Source organism: Hermetia illucens, chromosome 3 (genome assembly GCF_905115235.1).
Source record: "Hermetia illucens chromosome 3, iHerIll2.2.curated.20191125, whole genome shotgun sequence".
Taxonomy (NCBI): domain Eukaryota; kingdom Metazoa; phylum Arthropoda; class Insecta; order Diptera; family Stratiomyidae; genus Hermetia; species Hermetia illucens.
This window is the reverse complement of record NC_051851.1, coordinates 47,441,213-47,461,256: the sequence shown is the minus strand read 5'-3', so window position 1 is coordinate 47,461,256 and position 20,044 is coordinate 47,441,213. Positions and strand designations below refer to the sequence as shown.

The 20,044-nt window shown below is 38.6% G+C and overlaps 1 protein-coding gene and 1 non-coding gene across 2 annotated transcripts; both read right to left on the bottom strand.

The window, feature by feature from the left end:
- Positions 1–1,149: 1,149 nt before the first annotated feature.
- On the bottom strand, positions 1,150–1,222 carry Trnaa-agc. Its single transcript has one exon. It is a non-coding gene; the product is annotated as a tRNA-Ala (tRNA).
- A 5,828-nt stretch (positions 1,223–7,050) lies between these two features.
- Positions 7,051–13,566, bottom strand: LOC119651023 (sperm-associated antigen 1). Its single transcript, XM_038054327.1, has 5 exons — positions 13,216–13,566; positions 12,754–13,127; positions 12,562–12,683; positions 12,372–12,499; positions 7,051–7,644 (listed from the first exon to the last, which is right to left on the bottom strand). The coding sequence occupies exons 1-5, from the start codon at positions 13,492–13,494 to the stop codon at positions 7,084–7,086; spliced, it is 1,464 nt and encodes a 487-aa protein (XP_037910255.1). The 5' UTR covers positions 13,495–13,566; the 3' UTR covers positions 7,051–7,083.
- Between the last annotated feature and the right edge of the window lie 6,478 nt (positions 13,567–20,044).

The following is a 20,044-nucleotide window of genomic DNA, read 5'->3' as shown; positions in this document are numbered from 1 at the left end:
CGGCTCATCCGTTCAACCTGCAACTGCCAAATTGCAAAGGAATCAAAATATAAATGATCCTAATTCAAATTAATTCACAAGAGAACAGATCCCGCAAAATATTCAACTGGCTCACGAATCGAATCCCAATCAGTGCAAATCCATTTTTTAATTGCAGTCTTTGAATCTTGCAGAAACATACGTTTTATCGTCGCCCAGGTAAACATACGAACTAAATTTCTTGTACACTGGCACCTGTGAATCAATTTTGTGACAATGTGACACCTTTCTTTTCAGGAACGTTGTACTTGCCAGATTTTGCTAGACAGTTTCATACCATTATTGCCGAAACGTAAGGTAAGTTGAAGGATTGTTCTTTCGTGCAACAAATCCTTACTTTCCTCTTAAAAACTGATTGTGCACACCAGACAAACTCCGATCCGCACGCAATTTCATTAGATTTCAGGTCGGGAAGGTTCGTTGTGATGAAAGATTACGCCAATTGCAATTTGGCGGCGCTTTTTGTTTTCGGCTTACTTTTGAATGTAATTAATTTGAATAAATTCGTTTTGAGAACTGTGGAAGGCGTTATTTGGGTTGTAAGTGCTAATAATTAATGCCACTTGCATTAATCATGTCGCCTCATCCATAAAAATTGAATTTAAGCCGCAGGTATGTGCCCGCCTAGTGGCATTTAATTGTGTGAATTTCATAACATTACAGTTAAACCAAATAATTTTGTTCATTTGTTTTTATTCTTTTTTCCAACACTGTAAAATCTAAAATGTGATTATATCAGAATCATACTTTTCCAACTGTTATTTAACGTAATATTTGATTTTAATGTAATATATATTTTAAATGTGAGTAACTTGGGCACTGCTCCAAAAATTGCTACCCTGCAAATAGTAAAAACGACTTTCTCAAACGGGCGTATGCCAGATCAAAACAGGTTCTTGTACATAACAAAGATATAATAAACCCTGACTGAAATTAAAGAGGAAGAAAAGATTTATAAAAATGTCTCATATAGTAAACATAGATGTAACCCTTTAATAAAGAAGACTGACCTTTCAGTAGCACAAAACTTAACTCAAATTTCCCCAAAAAAAAATCTCCCTCCATTTTATAAAGTTCAAATAAAGTCAAAACAGGAAAAGAGTAAATTCCTGGAGGTGCGGGGCATCGATCCCCGTACCTCTCGCATGCTAAGCGAGCGCCCTACCATCTGAGCTACACCCCCATTGTGCCCTGTTGGTTCCAAAATAGTTATATATGCTACACCGGAAAAATTGTATTGAAAAACTTCACATCAATATACACATTCTCCGAAAATACAGGCTTCCTAATTGTACTAAATTGTGTTCGCCATTACAATACTAAAATCAATAGGTACCAACATTAGTCTAATACAGTACAATTCGTATTTGTACAAAGTCATACCTGATAATTCTGTTGCTGATTTGGTCAAACAATAGACTCCTCGCGTTAGAAAATGACGGAACACTCATCTGTTAATTATAATGGCTTAAAAATTAAATTCTGACAAGGTGGAAAAGAAAACGCGGTGATTGGTTGACACTTCATCTGACATTATCGAGCGATCAGGTTGAATCCTTTCTACGTGAAAGCATCCGGTTTAGTGTTTGTTACTTGTTACTTCTCAAGTAATCAATCAGTTTTTGACAGGAAAGTAGGAAATTGATGCGTGAATGGGCAATCCTTCAATTTACTTTACGTTTCGCGCAGTAATGGCAACAACCTATATAGCAAAGTGTGACATTTTTACCTTTGTGGCGATAAAACTTTCGTTTTAGAAGGATTTACAGGTCGCAAAAAATTGGATTTGCACTGCGAACCTTGGGCACGTTTATCAATTAAGATTGGAGTTAAAGTTTAAAAATGTTAACTCACATTAAAATGGTCTTCACAATTTAAACCTGACTCCAAAAAAAAACTGGGTTCCGTCGGACAATGGCGAACCATTTCTTCCGAAAATCTCCTTTCGGAACACCCAAAAAAAGCTTTCTGTGGGGTTTTTATGGAGTTATTTGTGCAGCAAGGCACGAAACAATATTTCATCGCCGTCCTTTGCATTTCACGCGGTAAATTAATTTTGACAGTTTTATATTTTTTTAAGTAACTGCCAGTGGTTACTAAAATTTCTTGGCTCGAATTGAGACGTCACACAATATGGCGCGGACTTTTCAGACTGTTTGAATTTGGTTGAAATTTGATCAGCATTTGATGATAACTTCAAACACTCAGTTTTTTTTCAACAACAGTCTTTGAGAGTTTTGTTAGATTGTACCATAAAAGTAATTTCTGTCGTTAATGAAAATAAGGTCTATTGTAAATATTCGGCATGCGTTAAAATATAATTAAAAAGTTTGTCTGATGAGTGAGTATTGTTAAATAGAAACATAGCTGGAATAGTTGTGTGAATGATCTGCAGAGCCTATCCATGAAAATGTCTTTTTGAAGATTGCGCCAATTTTCCTAGTTGCGTTCAGCCGCCACTTATTTCGGGAGCAAATTGAGACGCAGCTTGGTGAGGTAGTGTGACGTGATTCGCCATGGCTTTTTGTGAAATAAGGAAATAAGGAAATGAATACAACAGCCAATAGTGCACGTAGGACGATGTGACGCAGCTTGAAAATGTCCGTGAGTTGCGAAGGTTTGTGTTCATACCGCAGTTTTCATTAGTGATTGCGACCTGCGCTGAGCGGAAACTAGCAACTATTGATTCCTTAAGGAATCCATGCAATTCAAAAAAATATTTATAGATTACTTAATGATAGATTTTATATTTTTCTTTAAAAATTGGTCCAAAGATGAATTCCCCGTAATTTTTTGTGAATAGTTGCTTTCAAAAGCTTTTAAAGGATATTATTGTATTTTTCTGATATTCATAATAGAAAATAGTACACAACTGTTCTGAAATTTAAATATTTTTGATGGAGCTTTAAATATAGAAACATTTTTTGCTTAATTTTGTATTAATCAAAGCGTGTTTTTTATAACCGAAGTAGATTCCTTGAACAGACAGACAGAATATGAAACGATGCTAATAAGGTTTTGTTTTACACAAAATTGACCACTCAAAGGAAAATTCGTTTGGTTTATAAGGCGAAGAAAATGAATGAAATGGCATCGGGTTCGACGAGAATAATTTATATTAGCTAGGTGATCTGGTATTTATAGTACATAAATTTGGAGACGAAAAGCAAAAAAATCATGCGTGAGCGGCTGGAGGACTACCAAAAAAACCTGGAGGCCCTGGAGAATCAAGCTAGAACAACCAAAGTATCTAGTTCCTTTACCAAGGACTTCTTGGTTATTACTTCAGGGAAATCATAACTCCTTAAGAACACAAAGATCTACGCAGCGACCAAAACCTTGTACTAAAAAATCAGGCTAAGTTCTTTACATATACAGTTCCTTCGACGAAAATCATATTCCTTATCTTTATCGTGGTCTAGACCATACAAACTCTGTACAGAATATTGCTGAGGACTTAAAAACCAATACCATATCTCTAGTATGCTTTCGGCGGAATTCCCCCTCACAAAGAACGTGAACCAGAAAGAGCACTAGAATGAGCCTATGGCTAGTCACCTTTAAAGTCCCTTTCGAAGTCAATGACTTTTGTCCAGTTAAGGCGATGAACTGCACTTTGGTCCACTTTGAGCAGATTGTGAATAAACAGATTTTGCAATGTACTGTGCGTGTCATGGGCGAGGTGATTGCTCCAATATACCAAATGAAAGTCCTATGTGCGGACCCGGACCAAGACAGACTCCATAGCTTTCAAGTATGAAATTTAGTATCATTGAACTGAATATCGACTCTGTAGTCAGTCAAACATGTAGGTACCAGGTCAAACTGTTTGTCAGTGAGCACAATCCGCAAATAATCCTCTGGTTTGAGATCAGGTTGTATAGTCATCATAAGACCTCATTTTATAGTTTTAATCTTTTCCTACCGGCAGATACTATCCTGATCAATCGAGTCAACGAGATTCGAGTGCATTAGCAAACAGGAAAGTTATGTGCTGAAGAATTTGTCGGATACTAGTATTGTGGTACCTCTGCACAATACTAGTCTCTGACAAATTTTTCCGCACATAACTTTCCTATCTGCTAATGCCCACGAATCTCTTGAGTTGACCATCACCTCAATATGAACCAGTTCAGGCTTCACAGACATCGTTTTTCTCTACTGTCCCAACCATTTGTTTGATACAAATGAGCTATCTCAACGCGAACCAATCCTGTTTAATTGACAGGTCGTATTTCCTATTGTTGTAGGCTACGTAAACTGAGGATGCATTTCCTGTTTTGACTCTTAATATGAATAATTATGGTCGCCAGCGTAAGAAATTACCACACCTACTTTAAGCACCTCCTAATTAGCAACAGCATCAGCATAAATCCGGATTCAAATCCGCTCTTGCGAATCGCCCGACAGCATCGAGACATTCAGCACAAGACAGAGTATTTAGAAATAAATACTCTCTGCAGTATTCCTTCCTGAAGAGCAGGATCCACGATCTCGACACAGTAATCCGTTATATGATTTTCACCCTCTTTGCGAGTTACCAAAGCTGTCAATTACAAGGATATCCCATCTTAGACATTTCCGCTTCTGAAAAATGCAGACACTCTTTCCGATCACTTTCTGAAAGCTCACTACTTCACATGCGAGACAAAAACTTTAATACTGAAGTCAATGCATTATTCGCCTCACTTATATCTACATACAATCATATTCCCAAGCAACTAGCCAAACCAATTTGCATCAGCACCTACTTTTGCCAACTTGACTGCCTGATTCTATCCTATCAATTAATTTCGTTAAGCCCAACACCATCGTAACTATTAGCCTAAAAATGTAATACAACCAGAATTCCTTTCCTGTCCACTTTAATTAATCATTGTCAGCTGAACGTCCACTATTACGAAAGCTGAAAGAATGCTCAAATTATTCCTTTCCCCGAAAAATAGTGACCCTCTTCTTCCTGATAGCTACACGTCTATCTCATCCTCTCAACTTCCGCCAAAATTTTCGAATGGACCATCAAATTAATAAAGCATGTTCCTATCATGGCGCTTATTGTTCATCTAACGAATTGGTTATTCGGTTGAAAATTTCCTCCCGTCCCCACGTACTCGAGGAGGGCGATCAAAACCGAGTATACAAGGGACTCATCTGAAATGGCTCTTGCCTCACTGGAAGTTATCTAGTACCATGGGAGCCGGAATGGTCCTCTGAAAACATATATTCTGGGAGCATTCCTGGAGGTGTTCTCGGTTTGGTTGGCTTTCTTATGGGAGTTTCATGTTGATTGTTGTTATGCCCATGTCGCAGGGCAGGCTCCCCGCGGAATCAAACGTCGAGTTGCGTTGTACTCCTTAATTGCGGCAGTGGTGTTCGATAAGGGATTCCAGCGGATGCGGAATGAATGCTGAACATGCACTCAGTATATACCAGTACAGCTTTGCCAGTCAAGGCGGGACTCTCGTGGTCTCCAAGTCCAATCCGTGTTCGAAGAGAACCGTGGAATTATCCTTACACGGCAGGTACTTACGTTTAACCCCCAGGATCTTCATAAATATGTCTTCCTAATTCTGATTTACTCAGAATTAACGGCGAGGCATCTACAATAGCATACCTCTTTAACATAAGGAAAGTTTAACAACAGCTTTTCTCTATATATACTAATCCTTCTAGATTCCCACAAAGTTTCATTTTTTCCGTAATCATCTTCTAACTTTATCGATACTTTGCCAATTGGAAACTGATCCTCAATTCTCAAAAGTGTCGAAAGATTGCGCTCTTCGGAAACAGAAAACAAGTCGGGAAACCAGAAGCTGGACGCTTCAGGTATGAAAGGTTTTGTGTATTTCTTAGTACTTAGCACGTAATATATCCATATATTATGTGAGAGTATCCACTTTCGGGTGATATTAACATTCATAGTCTTGAATTTGCAAAGAAGCAACAACTTTGACGTACGATAACTTTGTTAGTGATAATGCGATTCCCTTCAAACTTGGTAAGTTCATGCTCTATATTATAGCCTATATCACTGTGATGCTAGAAAGAACTTACGGGGGGTTTGCAGCCAATTACGAAAAATTATAGTAATATACTATTATTAACTTTATTTGAACAGATATCGATATCGGTATGGAAGGTATTTCAGAGCCTTCTGATTTTTTACAGATTTTTCGGTTTGGTTGTTTTTGAGAATGACCCCCTTAAAGAAACAATCACTTTCAACCCCCCGCACTCCCCACCTTTCTAACAAATGTCAAAACTAAGATAGGCTTTGAAAAGTACTAACCGAGGCCTTTAATTTGATGACTATATTTGATAAAAAAAAAAATGTACACCACCCTTTTGCATGTATGGGGACCCCCCTTAAATTCGGCGTAAAAGAATGTAACTCACTGTATGCGTGAGCGTTCACAGTTCCCACCTTTTTACACAAAACCTTAAAAATGACTCCGAATATCCATCTGGTATCATGAACGACTAAAATTGATAGACAAGGGGTAGCTTTCTCCAAGCTACAATTTTTAGGCAATGGTACTTCATCTGTCGAAATACAATGAAGCTGGATCCTTGTTTCGTTACTTCTCACTGATGAGCACTAGATCAGCTTTGATCTCCGCAACGAACTGAGGTAGCAAGTCATGTAGAATGCGGATCATGTTAATCACATCCTAGCTAGTTATCACCCAACGGCTTTCTTATGTTAGGTATATTTTGAAATTATAATGTTTTTTATTTATGAACAAGAATGTTGTTTGACAAAAAAGTTACCTTATAATACGTAACTTTCAAAAAAGCCAACTGGTAAAATGATAACAAAATGTTTGTGTTTTGTCACTACAACTGGCTATTCAACATCTTTGCTGGCTTTGTTTCATCTGGTTATCAATCAACTAACACCGGTCTAAAGAAATTTGTTTTCTTATAAAAGTTTAAAGCAGACAAACATATAAAACATACAACCAATATAACATAATTTGGCAATAACCAAGCAATAGAGCAAGCATATAATTATTTAGTAAATACGCACCGCTGTCAATCCACTTATATTTCTTCAATAAGAACTTTGTTTTTGCAATTATCTCTATCCATTTTCTCTAACTGTATCTGCATCTCAGGCGGTTTATCCGATTTCTTCTTGGCAGCTTTTTGAAATTCCACTTTTGACTGTTTTTGCATGCTACCAAGTTTTTCAACAGCAGCTTTGAGCTTGCTTTTAACAACCTTATTAGGCATTATTAGTTTAGCCAAATCCTGCTCAGGACATTGTGCTTTGATTTCTTGTTTCGGATTGGCGGATTTAGTCTCTCCTCTATTCATATCCTTTCCAGTAGAGGAGCCTTTGCTTTCTTTTTTCAGTGAATTGGCTCTATCTATATTTTGACCATCGATTGAACTTCCTTCTCCCAACGCGAATGAGTTTCCTGCATTTTTATTACTTTGGTCCTGCTGTGCACCAGAGCTCGAATCTTCTTCAATTATGCGAATTCTAGTTGCCGAAATTGGTGGTAAATCTGGAAGTTGCTTTTGCAAATCTTTTATCTGATTGTTTGCTGTAATGTTTCCTGGTTCAAATAAGATAATTTGTACATATACGTCGTAAGCCTGGAAGATAAAATTTTCTAAGCCACATATAGAATATTATTTTATGGAGGTGAATCAAATATAAACATGACTTTTTTCTTTCAACATTTAGATAGAGCAGTGCATGGAGAAAAAATTATTCATTCAAATTCAAGGCGTTTGAAAGTTTCCGAAATTACAGCATAGGTGGGAATAAGTTATTGGGACTGTCAAATAGAGTTTGTTGCAGAGTACTTAAAGTTCCGTAAAGTTTGGACAAGTTGGATTCTTTTCTTTTTACAATGAAACCAGGGCCATAGAGTGAAAACCCGAATCGGGATTAAAAATATGCAGGTCCCTTTATTATACTTCAATTATTTCATGATTCTATTCCGAGTCCACGAGAACACTCTAGGTCTTACAAGAATTATCTTCTTCTCCTGAGCAGCCTGAAAGTACTCTACATACCTCCTACATTCGGCCATACCCTCACTTAAGTCATACTGTCACTAGATACTTTATAACGAGTGTATTTGCTTGTTTGCTGTTCACTTCTTCCATATTTTTAAAAAAATATAAAATATAGGCCCAAAGTGATGCCTTTGATTCGGTACTGCGAAAAATCTCGGAACAGTAGCGTACGTCGTTACAAAAGGGAATTTATTATTGCGCCAGGAAGCCAGAAGCAGTTATAAAAAATTGCGATTTTGCTACCGTATACCGCATCATGAAAAAACTTGCAGGAAATCTCTTGATAATCTTGTAAGGACGTTAATGAAAGACTTCTCATTCACGATGACGAACAGCTTAAGAGGTGGAGTTCCAGTTCTTGCAAAGCACATGACTAGTCACCGTAACATACAGACTGTTCCACCAAATAGAAGAGAAATTATTTGGGTCGTCAGTGCTCTCAAGCCGGGAAAAGACACTAGGCTTGACGGTCTTTCCCGGAATTGTTCATTGCAGCCTGACTGTATCTGCGAAACTGCTTCGACTCATCGGTAAATCCTTCGAATTTCATCGTTAAGATTTCGAAGAAGGGAACCCGTCTTGAGTGCTATAACTTGAAAGCTATTTGCATGCTTCCTTCCGGCGCAAAAATATTAACTGAAATTAGCTTTGAACGCAATAAAAAACATTTCGAAAGCCTAACCATAGGGGGAGTGTACATGAAATGCTCTGTGCAGATGGTACATTTTGGAGAAGCTGATAGCTCTTATTAGAGCGGCATATGATGACACAAAATGTCACGTACTGCATCGAGGTAAAATATCTGGTGAATTCGAAATTCAAAGCGCAGCTCGCTAAGGTTGAATTCTGTTGACTTTATTATTTCTTCATGTTATTGACGTTCTCCAGGTTGTACGGGGCGCGTGGAAAACTTCAATGGGTCACGACATCTTCCCTCAAACATCTGGGCTATACCGATGACATCTGTTTGCTCGCTCACTGAGTTTGGGAGCTTAGCAAATGAGGCTGGATTTGGAAAGAGAGGGAAGAAGAGTCAGACTCAAGATAAACAAAAAACCAATGTTTGCAATCTGATGGATTATCGCAGTCTTCTTATATGGATCAACAGACAGAACATCAAAGGTGCCGATCAATTTAGCTATTTTGGTTGCGTCGTATCTGCCGATGGTTTCACCGAGTTTGGTTTCACCCGACTCATTAAAAGCGCTAGATCGCACTTCGCTGTTTTGCCTAAAATTTGGAAATGCAGATATAACAAGTTGAGGTTGCTCCCCCTGTACCGCAACATAGGAGCAGCACACAGAAAATGACCATAATTGTTACTCAAAGGCCCCAAGCCTTCTTTAACGCCAGTCTCCGACATGTCATCGGTGTAAATTCGCCTGAGAAAATCTCGAACAATGACCTGAGTCAGTGTACGGGCCAGTTACCGGTAGATGTGTTTATTAGAGGACATAAGTGGCAGTGAATAGATCACACTTTAAGAAAGGGCTACGAATGCATTGTTGGCTGTACCATGCAGTGAGTGACCGATAAAAGGAGCAGATTTCTCGGGAAGATGTAGATATAACTAAAGAGCATTTCGTCGAACTGAGAACGATGGCGTGAAGGCGTTTAGGGGATATTGACTGCTATAGATATATTTCAAGTCCACCACTATTAAGGGCGCAACTTAGAGACAGTGTACTTTTCTAATGAAGTGGGCTTTTATTTTTAAAAGCGGTTATAAATGAATGACTCAAGGTATTTTTCATGGTTGGCTTTGCCACGTTGGAAAAAGGTTTGGTCCTTTGGGGCTATCCTTGAATCGGACCAATTTTTCAATGTTTAGATGAAAACCAATTCTGTCTATATAGGTCATGCGTTTTCGATTGAAACTAATGAAAGTGCGAGTGAGCGGTGTCTGGTGAATACAGGGGACGAGGTAGGAACCATTTCGGTGTTTTCAAGTATTGGTTGACTAGTCTCGCAACATACAGTCGTGAGTTATAATGTTGAAGGATAACTTTGTCGGGCAAGTCTTATCAAATTCAGCCGATATCGATCTTTAGTGATAGACTCGTTTGGTTTCAGTAGCTCATACCATACCAGATTCAACTTCGAGGAGGTGATATCTGACTTCGTTGTTGATGTTGATACATACCCCGACTTATCTGTTACGACTCATCAACTGTTATCCACTTTTTTCGCCAATAACAATACGGAGTTTGTATAACAGTTCACCCGTGAGTAACTGCCTTCCATGTTTCTTGGCTTCAATTCATACGGAACCCAATTACTTTGCTTTCGGATTATGCCAAGTGAAAATAAGTACTTAGAAATAACTTAGCGAGTAACTTTCACTGTTAGTGCAAATTCTTTTTGAGTTTCGCTAGAGTCTTCCCCAAATAAAACTTCCAATTCCTCATCTAGGAGTTTTTTCGGCTGTCTAGGAAGTAACCGAAGGTTTGCGGTTGTATCTTTCTGTGTATTAAAACAAATAGTATAGTAACATGACCTGCAAATGTTGCTTCCATAGTATGTATTCTGACATTTTCGATTGAGTAAAACCTTTGGAAATTTCCGCCTCAGCTGCTGAAAATGCACTAAGAAAATTAGGTCATAATCAGTAGTAGTAATAATATTATCTCACAAGGCTATTATGGCAGTCGTCTCTTGCTGAGGTAATCATCCCTGCGCGATAATGAAATGAGTGTGAGAGTGTACTCAACAACCTTCTAGGGGACCACAAAACTTATATTCATTTCTGAGCAGAGTTCTTTGAAGAGTTTACCTTACTTCGCGAAAAAACTAACTTGAGGTTTCTTTAGGCTCCTCCATATGTCGCTGAGAAATTGTCCCATCGTTTTTACTGGCCAGCGCGACTACCTCCTCCTTTTTGGCCTTTCTGGTTTCCTCCTTAGCTCGAATAAAACTACCGAGTGGGAATTTGTGGGGATAAACCTCAATAAAATACTAAGAAATGTTATGCACCAGCGCAGCTCTAATGAATTTCATTGGAAAAATTCTTGTAGGGTTCGAAGTAGTTTAGGAATGCAAATCCTGATCCCCTTCAAGAAATGAGATTGGATTAATTTTACTTTTCGGTTACAGGTAACATCACAACCTAACAACCTAGTTCTAGGTATTTAGAGCAAGAGGCAATGTGGCTATAATCTAAACCCTCCTTTTTCCCCAACAGCACGGATTTGACGACAAATCACATACCTACAGATTCTGCATTGAATGATGAGATTGACAGGAAGGGAAGGGAGAAGAAGCCCCCATGAAAACCAAAAATGGGCTATCAATCATCACACTTAACAGTGTACAAGTGGTAAGCCCACAGCGGCAAGCACAGACGTCCATGACGACGACGAGATTGGAACCCAGAGGGGGATTGACGGGTTGACGCTTTACCACATCAACCATCGCGCTGCCCTTTTTATATAGGAAACATACTTGTAATGCCGCACAATAAATATTGATAATATTGAAACAGGTGAGACTTGTTTACCGTTCCAAAAGTCATGACTACTATAAGTGATTCGGAACGTTCTTTTCCTCTACGATAACTCTCGACACCGTACTGTAAGTGTAAATTATACAGAATCAAAGGAAATGATGCCAGATCCATTTAACAATCCTTTCTATAGTCCAGATTTGTCGCTATCCGACTTCCATTTTATTGGGGCCCCTAGATATGTACTTGGAGGACAATATTACAAACCAATGTGACAGGGGGGGCCTTGGGCGCAATTAGTTTCGGATATCAGAAGCTTTTTATTTGATGATGCTGTGATCAAAAATTTTCATATTTGCCCGAACATTTTCCCGTAGTGATTATGTAGAACAAGTCGGGAAACGGAAAGATGGACGCTTCAGGTATGAAAGGTTTTGTATATTTCTTCGATAAAGACGTTTGTGTGTGCATTTGTCCCATTAGTATCTAACGCTCTATATTATACCCTATATTACTGCAAAATTTCCTGGTTGTAGAATGGACCTAACGGGGGTTCTTTAGCCATTTACTAAAAATTATAGTAACATACTATTATTAACTTGATTTAAAAAGATATCGTTATGGAGGGTATATCGGTGCTTGGGCGAATTGCAACATCTGTCTCCGGGAAAAATGCGTGTGACAGACAAACAGACGGGCAGACAGACAAACAGACAGTAAACCGATTTTAATAGGGTTTTGTTTTACACAAAACCTTAAAAATGATATCTACTACTATATTTTATTAGTGAATTTTAGCACTTAAATTTTTCTGAAGAAAAAGTCTCGTTTATATCTGATTCAATTCCGTACTTACATCTCTACGTTTATCGAGGTTAAGCAAAGCCTGCGCTTTTCGAAGAAGAGCCTTTATATTTCTTGAATCAAGTTCAAGGCATTTATCACAGTCTTCAATGCACTTTTGGTAATCATTCAATTTCATAACTAATACAAATTTTCAAGAAACTTGAATCTTCCATGAATAGTAATATTAAAAGGTTACTTACAAGCTAATGCACGATTATTATAACCATTCACGGAAGGAATTATCTTGATACCTTGTGTGTATTCCCAAATAGCTTCCTTATATTCTTTTGCTCGGAAATAATCATTTCCACGTTCTTTATGTCTGAAATTCAAAGGTGGCAATTAAAAGACAAATGTTGATCTAAGCAAAAATATATGTGTATGTTGCGTACTGTAAAGCCAACTTCTCTTTTTCAATGTCTGTTAATGTACATAATTCCGTGCTATCAACAGGATCCTGTTTGCAATGTGCTGTTTTTTCCAAATTGCGTCGATTTTTCCTTTCGATTTCTTCTCTGACTCGTTCCTCTTCAAGGTCGATTTTAAGCTCTTCGGTGTCAGCATCATATTTGTCCCATTTGGCATACTCTGTTGACCTTATCCGGTCAGTTTTTGTTTGGTTTATTTTATTTTCAGGTTTTTCGACCGCGGGCTCAATTTTTTTAGAACCTTCTCTAATTGGTGGTGTTTTTAAAGTCATTTCAACCCCTTTCTCTGCTTCCCTTAACAGAACTCTATCTTTCTTGCGCATATCGTTAATCCAATCCTAAAATGTTTCATAATTTGTGGACCCATAATAGATTGGTTAAGTTTCAGTATCAATAATGAATAAATATTTTATCTCCAACAATTACCATTACGGGTTCATTGAATTCCTTCCATTCCGCGGAGCTCAGGGCATGCCTAGTTAATAAAGGATCCTCTGTTCGAAGAATCTTGCTTCGTGGTTTTAAGGATTTTAACTTTTCTTCAGCATGTCTCGTCAAATCTGGAAAGTATCCTTCTTGACCGGATCGAAGTATCGCGACGATTTTCTCCAAAGTTTTTGGGTTATTACACTCGTTAATATATCCATAATCCAAATAAGATACAGGGATATCATATTTTTCTAATAAACTTCGTGATGATGACATGCTTCCTTTCAAATATTTTTTTACTCAGAAATATGTATTCGTTGTTATTTTTCCTGATTTTCAAAAGTTAAATCGATAATTATTTTCAGTTGCTATGACAACTGTCTTTACTCTAGGTTTCTTTACATAAAAAATCCGAAAGATGGCTCTATTAAAAGCTAGAAAGTATATTACCCATCACCCAGAATATACAATATTATCAGAGTTGCAGGAAAACGATCAAAATGAAAGATAATTGTAATGTAGAACTTCACTTCATTTATATCAAAGCCTAAGGACAAAAACATCAAGGTCATGACTTTTCGCAATGCTGCAGCCTTTTCTTTTTGGCAAAAGGTAACGAAGGAGGGTAAAATTTTGTGGGCTAACAACTTGCACTGTCGTTTGTCGTTTTGATAGAATTATTCCCAACACCGCCACCATTATAATAGGGCAAACGAGATAGAATCCGGCGGGTTCTGAAACGTAGAGCCATCTCATGAAATTCACGGAAGATATCAACTGCTTTAGTCCCAAATAAAAAAAGTTTTGTGAACGCCAAAGAGCGGCATACCTAGTGTTCGCTGCCTCCCTCTAGCTGGAGTTGGTCAATCTCAAAGGAAATGCATGTGCACCTTGCCTTCCTCTCCCCACCACACTTCTTGTAGAGTATACCGAGTCTCGCTTTTAATTAGTGAGAGTGCAGAAGAATCCACACACACGGAATTCTATTGAGGTAAGAATTTTTAAAGGTTCCCTCGTTCTCTTGGTATGACTGGTGGTAATATACACCTTACTATGGCTCCTGGAGTACACACAGATATTTTCGCAAGCATTTGCGGGAAATGAAGCCGCAATAATTATCAGTAATCAATGTATAATTTCAGAAGTCCTGCAGTCTTGTGTTGTTGTGCAAGACACCGATAGATAAGATCTTAAGAGTTTCTCTACAAAGGGTTCACTGTATGTGCGTTTTGAAGCCTGTATACATCGTCTAGTGTTGAATGCTGAGCTGTTCTAAATGTAACTCTCATTCATTTGAAGGTGAAATGGAAAGTATTTGACGATTTATAAAGGGTTAATACCATTGACGCGTGGAGACGCGATACGGTTATCTATAATTTTATTGCCAATAAAAGAATGCCTGCGACAAAATGAAATCAGTTCTGAAAGCTGGACAACATCATCAACACTAAATAGCAACACCTTCTCAAGCTAGCTGACGAGGAGCTGTCATCAGTTGCAGCTGAAATTTAACCGACTAAATGAAACTGTCCTGATGTGAATGACCGGGCACTCGAACATCGCTAGCAATGTGGACGCTAGTAGACTAGCTTGCAAATGTTCATTCTCCACGATGGTGGGATCAGAACTAGCATCTGACGCTAGGACATCTACGTGAAGGATGAAGTCGCTAACGTTCACGCAGCCGAGGGGAAAAATGGTAAATCCCACCAGCTGGCGAAAATGTTTGCAGAAGAACCCAAGGCGTTTTTTATTAAGACTTTGTGTGAAACAAAACCTCATTAAAATCGTTTCAATATCTGTCTGTCACACCCGATTTACTCGGAAATGGCTGAACCGATTGCCATGAAATTTAGTGAGAACATCTATGTGTGTCCTTTTATATGCAGCGTGTGCCATCATTTTGTGTTGAGATTAGGGTTCCCTATATATACGAAAGGGGGACATAATCTTTTTTTTGCCAAAGATAGTCACGTGGGGTATCAAATGAAGGGCGCGTTTAGTGGTTTTCGAAACTGATATTATTTCTGATATTGGGTGAAACCCAGGGGAATGAGGACCTAAAATGTGTGCACCAACAAGTGAAACACGTCTCGTTCTCAGTGATCCACTTATATAAAATCAATCAATCTAAATACATACCATTACGACATTTGCTTAAATAAAGTTAATAATAGCATTTTATTATCCTGAAAGCTCTCCTTAAGTTCTAGACGTAAGACACTTAGCATTATAATCATAATGTAAGACATAATTCTAGAAAGTTTGAATGCAATCCAACTATTACTAACAAAGTTATGGGAGGTCAAAGTTCTGTATTGCACGTGAATTCATTGTACTCCAAGCCATGTGCGACGTGTTTTGGTCGTTTCGGTCACGCTGCCCCTCAGAGTGGAGGCGCGAGGGAGTGTCTGATGTGATCGCCTCCACCCTGCGAACGAAACCAACCAGCCACAATAATTTTTTGCGGGTAGTGTTCCATGCAGGTGGATACATATCTACAGTAGTACCAGCGGCATTCAAGTTTTTTAGTTATATATGGATATATGCTGTGATGCATGCAGTAAAGTGGAAATATTCAAATGCGTGCTATCAATTTAGATAGACATGTATGTAAATATATATGGTATATATATGTGTACATTAGTATGCGGTAATAGACAATATTTTTTAGGAGGAGTATAATATTTATCTGTTCAATATGTGCATATATATACCTGAAAGTTTGGAAATATATGAAGGAATATTTTCAATTTATAGCGAAAAGAAAAGCGTGCATAGAAGTTCCTCACCTAAGACGATCACAAAACCTTTATACCCGAAGCTCAGATTCAGCCTCCGATATTTCAACTTGTTAGCCGGGACATTGCGTCTTAAACTATCACAGAAAAAAAATATTTGGTAATATTGGCTATATGCAGCCAACGTAAGAAGGAGGTAGACACGGCTCTGCAGTTCATTCGTAATTGCAAGAGCTAGTCAGACCTTATTCAAAGAAAACTTGAAAAGGTTTTTCTCAACCAACAATCTGCGCACTCTTTGTATATAGAAGATTATACCGGTTTGCAAAAGTCTATGAATGGGTCAGCACCTAATAAAAGTCGGTATGATTGGAGATGAAACTCCAACAGCTTCTCATCCTAACCTAACTCTTTGGTAACAAGCCCAAGATGCTATAGGGTAAAGGCTCTCCATCCAACATCATGACTTCCAAAGTATCACAGCACTGTACGATGCAATGTATCTGATGCAAAGGGCGATTGAAAAGAGTTGTAAAAGTATTTTGAAGGTATCTGTTGGATAAGACCATATAGCTACAGTAGAGTCTACATAAGTGAAGATTGAGTAAACTACATTCAGAACCATTTTCCAATGAAGCTCACTCCTTTCACTAAGGACTTCTTGCAAGTGTATATATAATCTACCAGCTTTCAACTTGCGGTTCTAAGTTTAGTCTCCAGTTTAACTTGGCATTCAGAATCACACCAAAATAACAGTTTTTCTTTGTGTTTGGGGATTGATTGATCTACTTGGTGGTAGACCGCACTAATTTGAGGAACGAACCTAATTTTTTGAAAAATGGTTACTGACGATTGTGTTTATCAGGGCAGAGGCAGACTTATCAGACACTGCCTCACTTCTGCCCCACCGTGACCGAGAGCGATAACAGGGATTGTTGGTTCCAAATATATTAATTCAAAAACCCGACATGGGTGTGAACTATAAAGACCAAAAACCGTTGGCTTGAAATCTTCGTTCGTTTGAGGCTCGGCAAAAACTTTTTGTTTGTTTGGGGATCGGACTCAGGCCTGCCAAAATTTCAAATCAGCGGTGTTCGTCGAGGTTTTAAATCAATATATTCGGAATCAACAACGCATGTGGCCGCTTTCACCACTCCGCTGCCCCGCAGGGGAAAGATGAGCCGAGAACAAAACTGTCAGCAAATATTTGTCCACACCAAGATACTTTGGAAGAAGTGTTTATTCGTTCAGTCGCGGGAGTATAACTTGGGTATCCTTGTCTTAGTGGTAAATAGCATCAGGTATTTTGGCGAATTTACATTGAATTCGAATACTGTCGCCCACTGGCTCGTTTCTTCCAGTACCCTCCGCGAAATCTCACTGATAACGTCGGGAAACATTCCTGATACCAACATCACCACGTATAACCAAAGAGCTGAAGAGCAGCGCCCAGAAGAGTCCTCCGCGAAATGCCACTGATAACGTCGGGAAACATTCCTGATACCAACATCATCACGTATAACCAAAAAGCTGAAGAGCAGCGCCCAGAAGAGTCCCTCCGCTCACGGTGCTGGCTGGCTGGCGCAGATCTAATTGAATAACCCTAGTTTTTAGCACAGATACTATACAATATGTACAATACAAATGAGATGATACTGATCCGCCAGCCTTCGTGGCCTTACACAAGTCTCCCAAGTGACTGGCACATGCGCAATCCAACTTCAATAAATCTTCATCAGTCACTAAACAATCTTATCCTGCTTCTACTGTAGCATAACTGGTATTATGTGGTGTGGGCAAGCAGATCTATATGCAGAAGAATTCGTTATCGCCTAGTTTATCCTTTAATTCGAGACTACAAATCCGGTCTTCTTTCATGAAGGCGACTGTACAGTTTTTAAATGGGGTTCCAGCCCAAAATCACCCTCGTTTGCGTGAAAGTGCACCTGAACTTGTAGCTCCGGTATCTCGAAAAAATTTCCATCTGATTTTTTGAAAGTAGATGGGTTCCTGTTCACTTTGATCAGAATCTTGCTAGGTCTCGCAGAGTCGCTAAGGTTTCCTTTGAAAAAGAAAAAATACAAAGAAAGAAAAGGGGGATAGCCATTAACATTCCAAAGAAGACTACCTGTCTTGACTTCCACAGTTTGAGTATATTTTCATGCTTTCTGCCGTCACAAAGATAATAGTTCAAATTTTTCTGGAACGACCGCCTCGAGATTTTGATGAACAGAGAGCAGGTTGGTTTCAGTCTTTGCTTCTCCTGTACCAACCACATTAGCAGACTTTCGATTGATGAGGAACAATACGCGAGGTTTCCATCCCATCCACCTTCATCGATTTCGAAACGGCTGCAGTATCCTCGGCTGTCTTTCGCCTAGCATCTTTTAGCACTTATTTTCTTTCTTTTAAATTTCCACTTCTCGTCCCAACCTTATATTGTATTACACAAAAAATAACATATTTTCAATATTTACAAATGATTATTTTTACTTTCTTTTCAAAACACCTTTTAAATTTCATGAAACTATAAAACGTACGACCGATCACCCACTTACAAACCCTCCATAAATTCATAACCTCCATTATTAGTCGAAGAATCAATGCGCACCTCGAGACCAACAACATTCTGTTCGAGGAGCAGAAGGGCTGCCGAGTCCGGTCAAGGGGTTACAAAAAGCAACGTCGATTCGGTAGTTGTAGAACAAGCAACTAGAGGCCAAAGAAACTTCTTTGGTTGCTATATTGATTATGTCAAGGCTTTCGATAGCGTCCCGCACATATGACTAATCGATGTCCTACATCTGTATTGCATTAACTCCAAACTAATAAAGTTTTTGGCGGAATTCATGGAAAGGTGGCATACCACCTTATCAGTGCGTTTATCTGAGGGTACCAACACGTCAGAGCCTAGCCATATACGGAAGAGCATCTTCCAAGGGGATTCGTTGAGTCCCCTTTCATGGCTACTGAATAATGTTAGAGTTCCTACTGATCGTCACATACACATACAACGAAAATACGTGGAGAAGAAGGTGAAGTATGAGCTACTGGCTCGGGAAATCAACGAAAGTTGCCGTTTCGAGCGGGTAGTTGTAGTTTCCATAATATTGTCAGCTACAGGTATTATACCTAAATCCCTCACGGCTTCCCTTGATATGCTGGAACTCTCGCACAGTCTATTTCAAACCATTCAGAAATACATCATTTTGCATACGTGTTCGATGTTGCGGGGAGTTCTCCACGAATTCTCTCACTAACCACCAGCGCTCCTCTATCTGTTAAATAGGTAGGTTCATCTGAGCCTAAATCCTTGGCAATCCGGCATCTGCCAAGATTGTAACAACTTTTTCTTGTTGTTTTCACCATTACACATTGCATGGTTCGACAATATTATCGATCATGCTGTGTATTAGAAAATGCTTTCTTAGTGTTCGTTTCAGGCTAATGCGAAACGTTAAGCATTTGAGTATTTGTGCGAAAACAACTGATGTTATCGAGATTTTCGGCCGGAGGCAGTTTCTTTGGTTGTAGTTGAATGCAGTGCAGTTGGATGATGGGAAGGGAAGAAGTGAACCCTTTAAGTGAGAAGAGAAGAAGTCTGAGGTTTTAAGGATATATTCATTTTCAAAATGATACCTGCACGATGATTGTTTGTCTCTCAAACAATTTTAAATACATAAAGTATCTTGTCTTAATCACGGCGATATTTGTATGGTTGAACCGAGGGGAAGTGCAACGAATTTGCAGTGGGAAAGTATCGATTGTGAAATCTCCCAAACATCTCCATATGAATTTTCTCTAATCTCTGTATATTGTAAAACGTAAAACTGAAATAAACCTTGTGTGTTTAATATTAATTGATGGGCGCGTCAGAGTCTGGTGATTGCCATTCGAGTTTTGATCGGATATAAGAAGCGTTTTAAGTTCAGACAATTATGGGCGAAATAACTAATAGAGGAAGTAGGGAGGAATACCCTAAAAATGGTACAGTAATGTGTGATAATTACGGACATAATAAAGGAATCTACATAAAGGCATTCGTAAATTGAAAAAACTGCGGCCATTCTTTAGTTTCGGCTCGA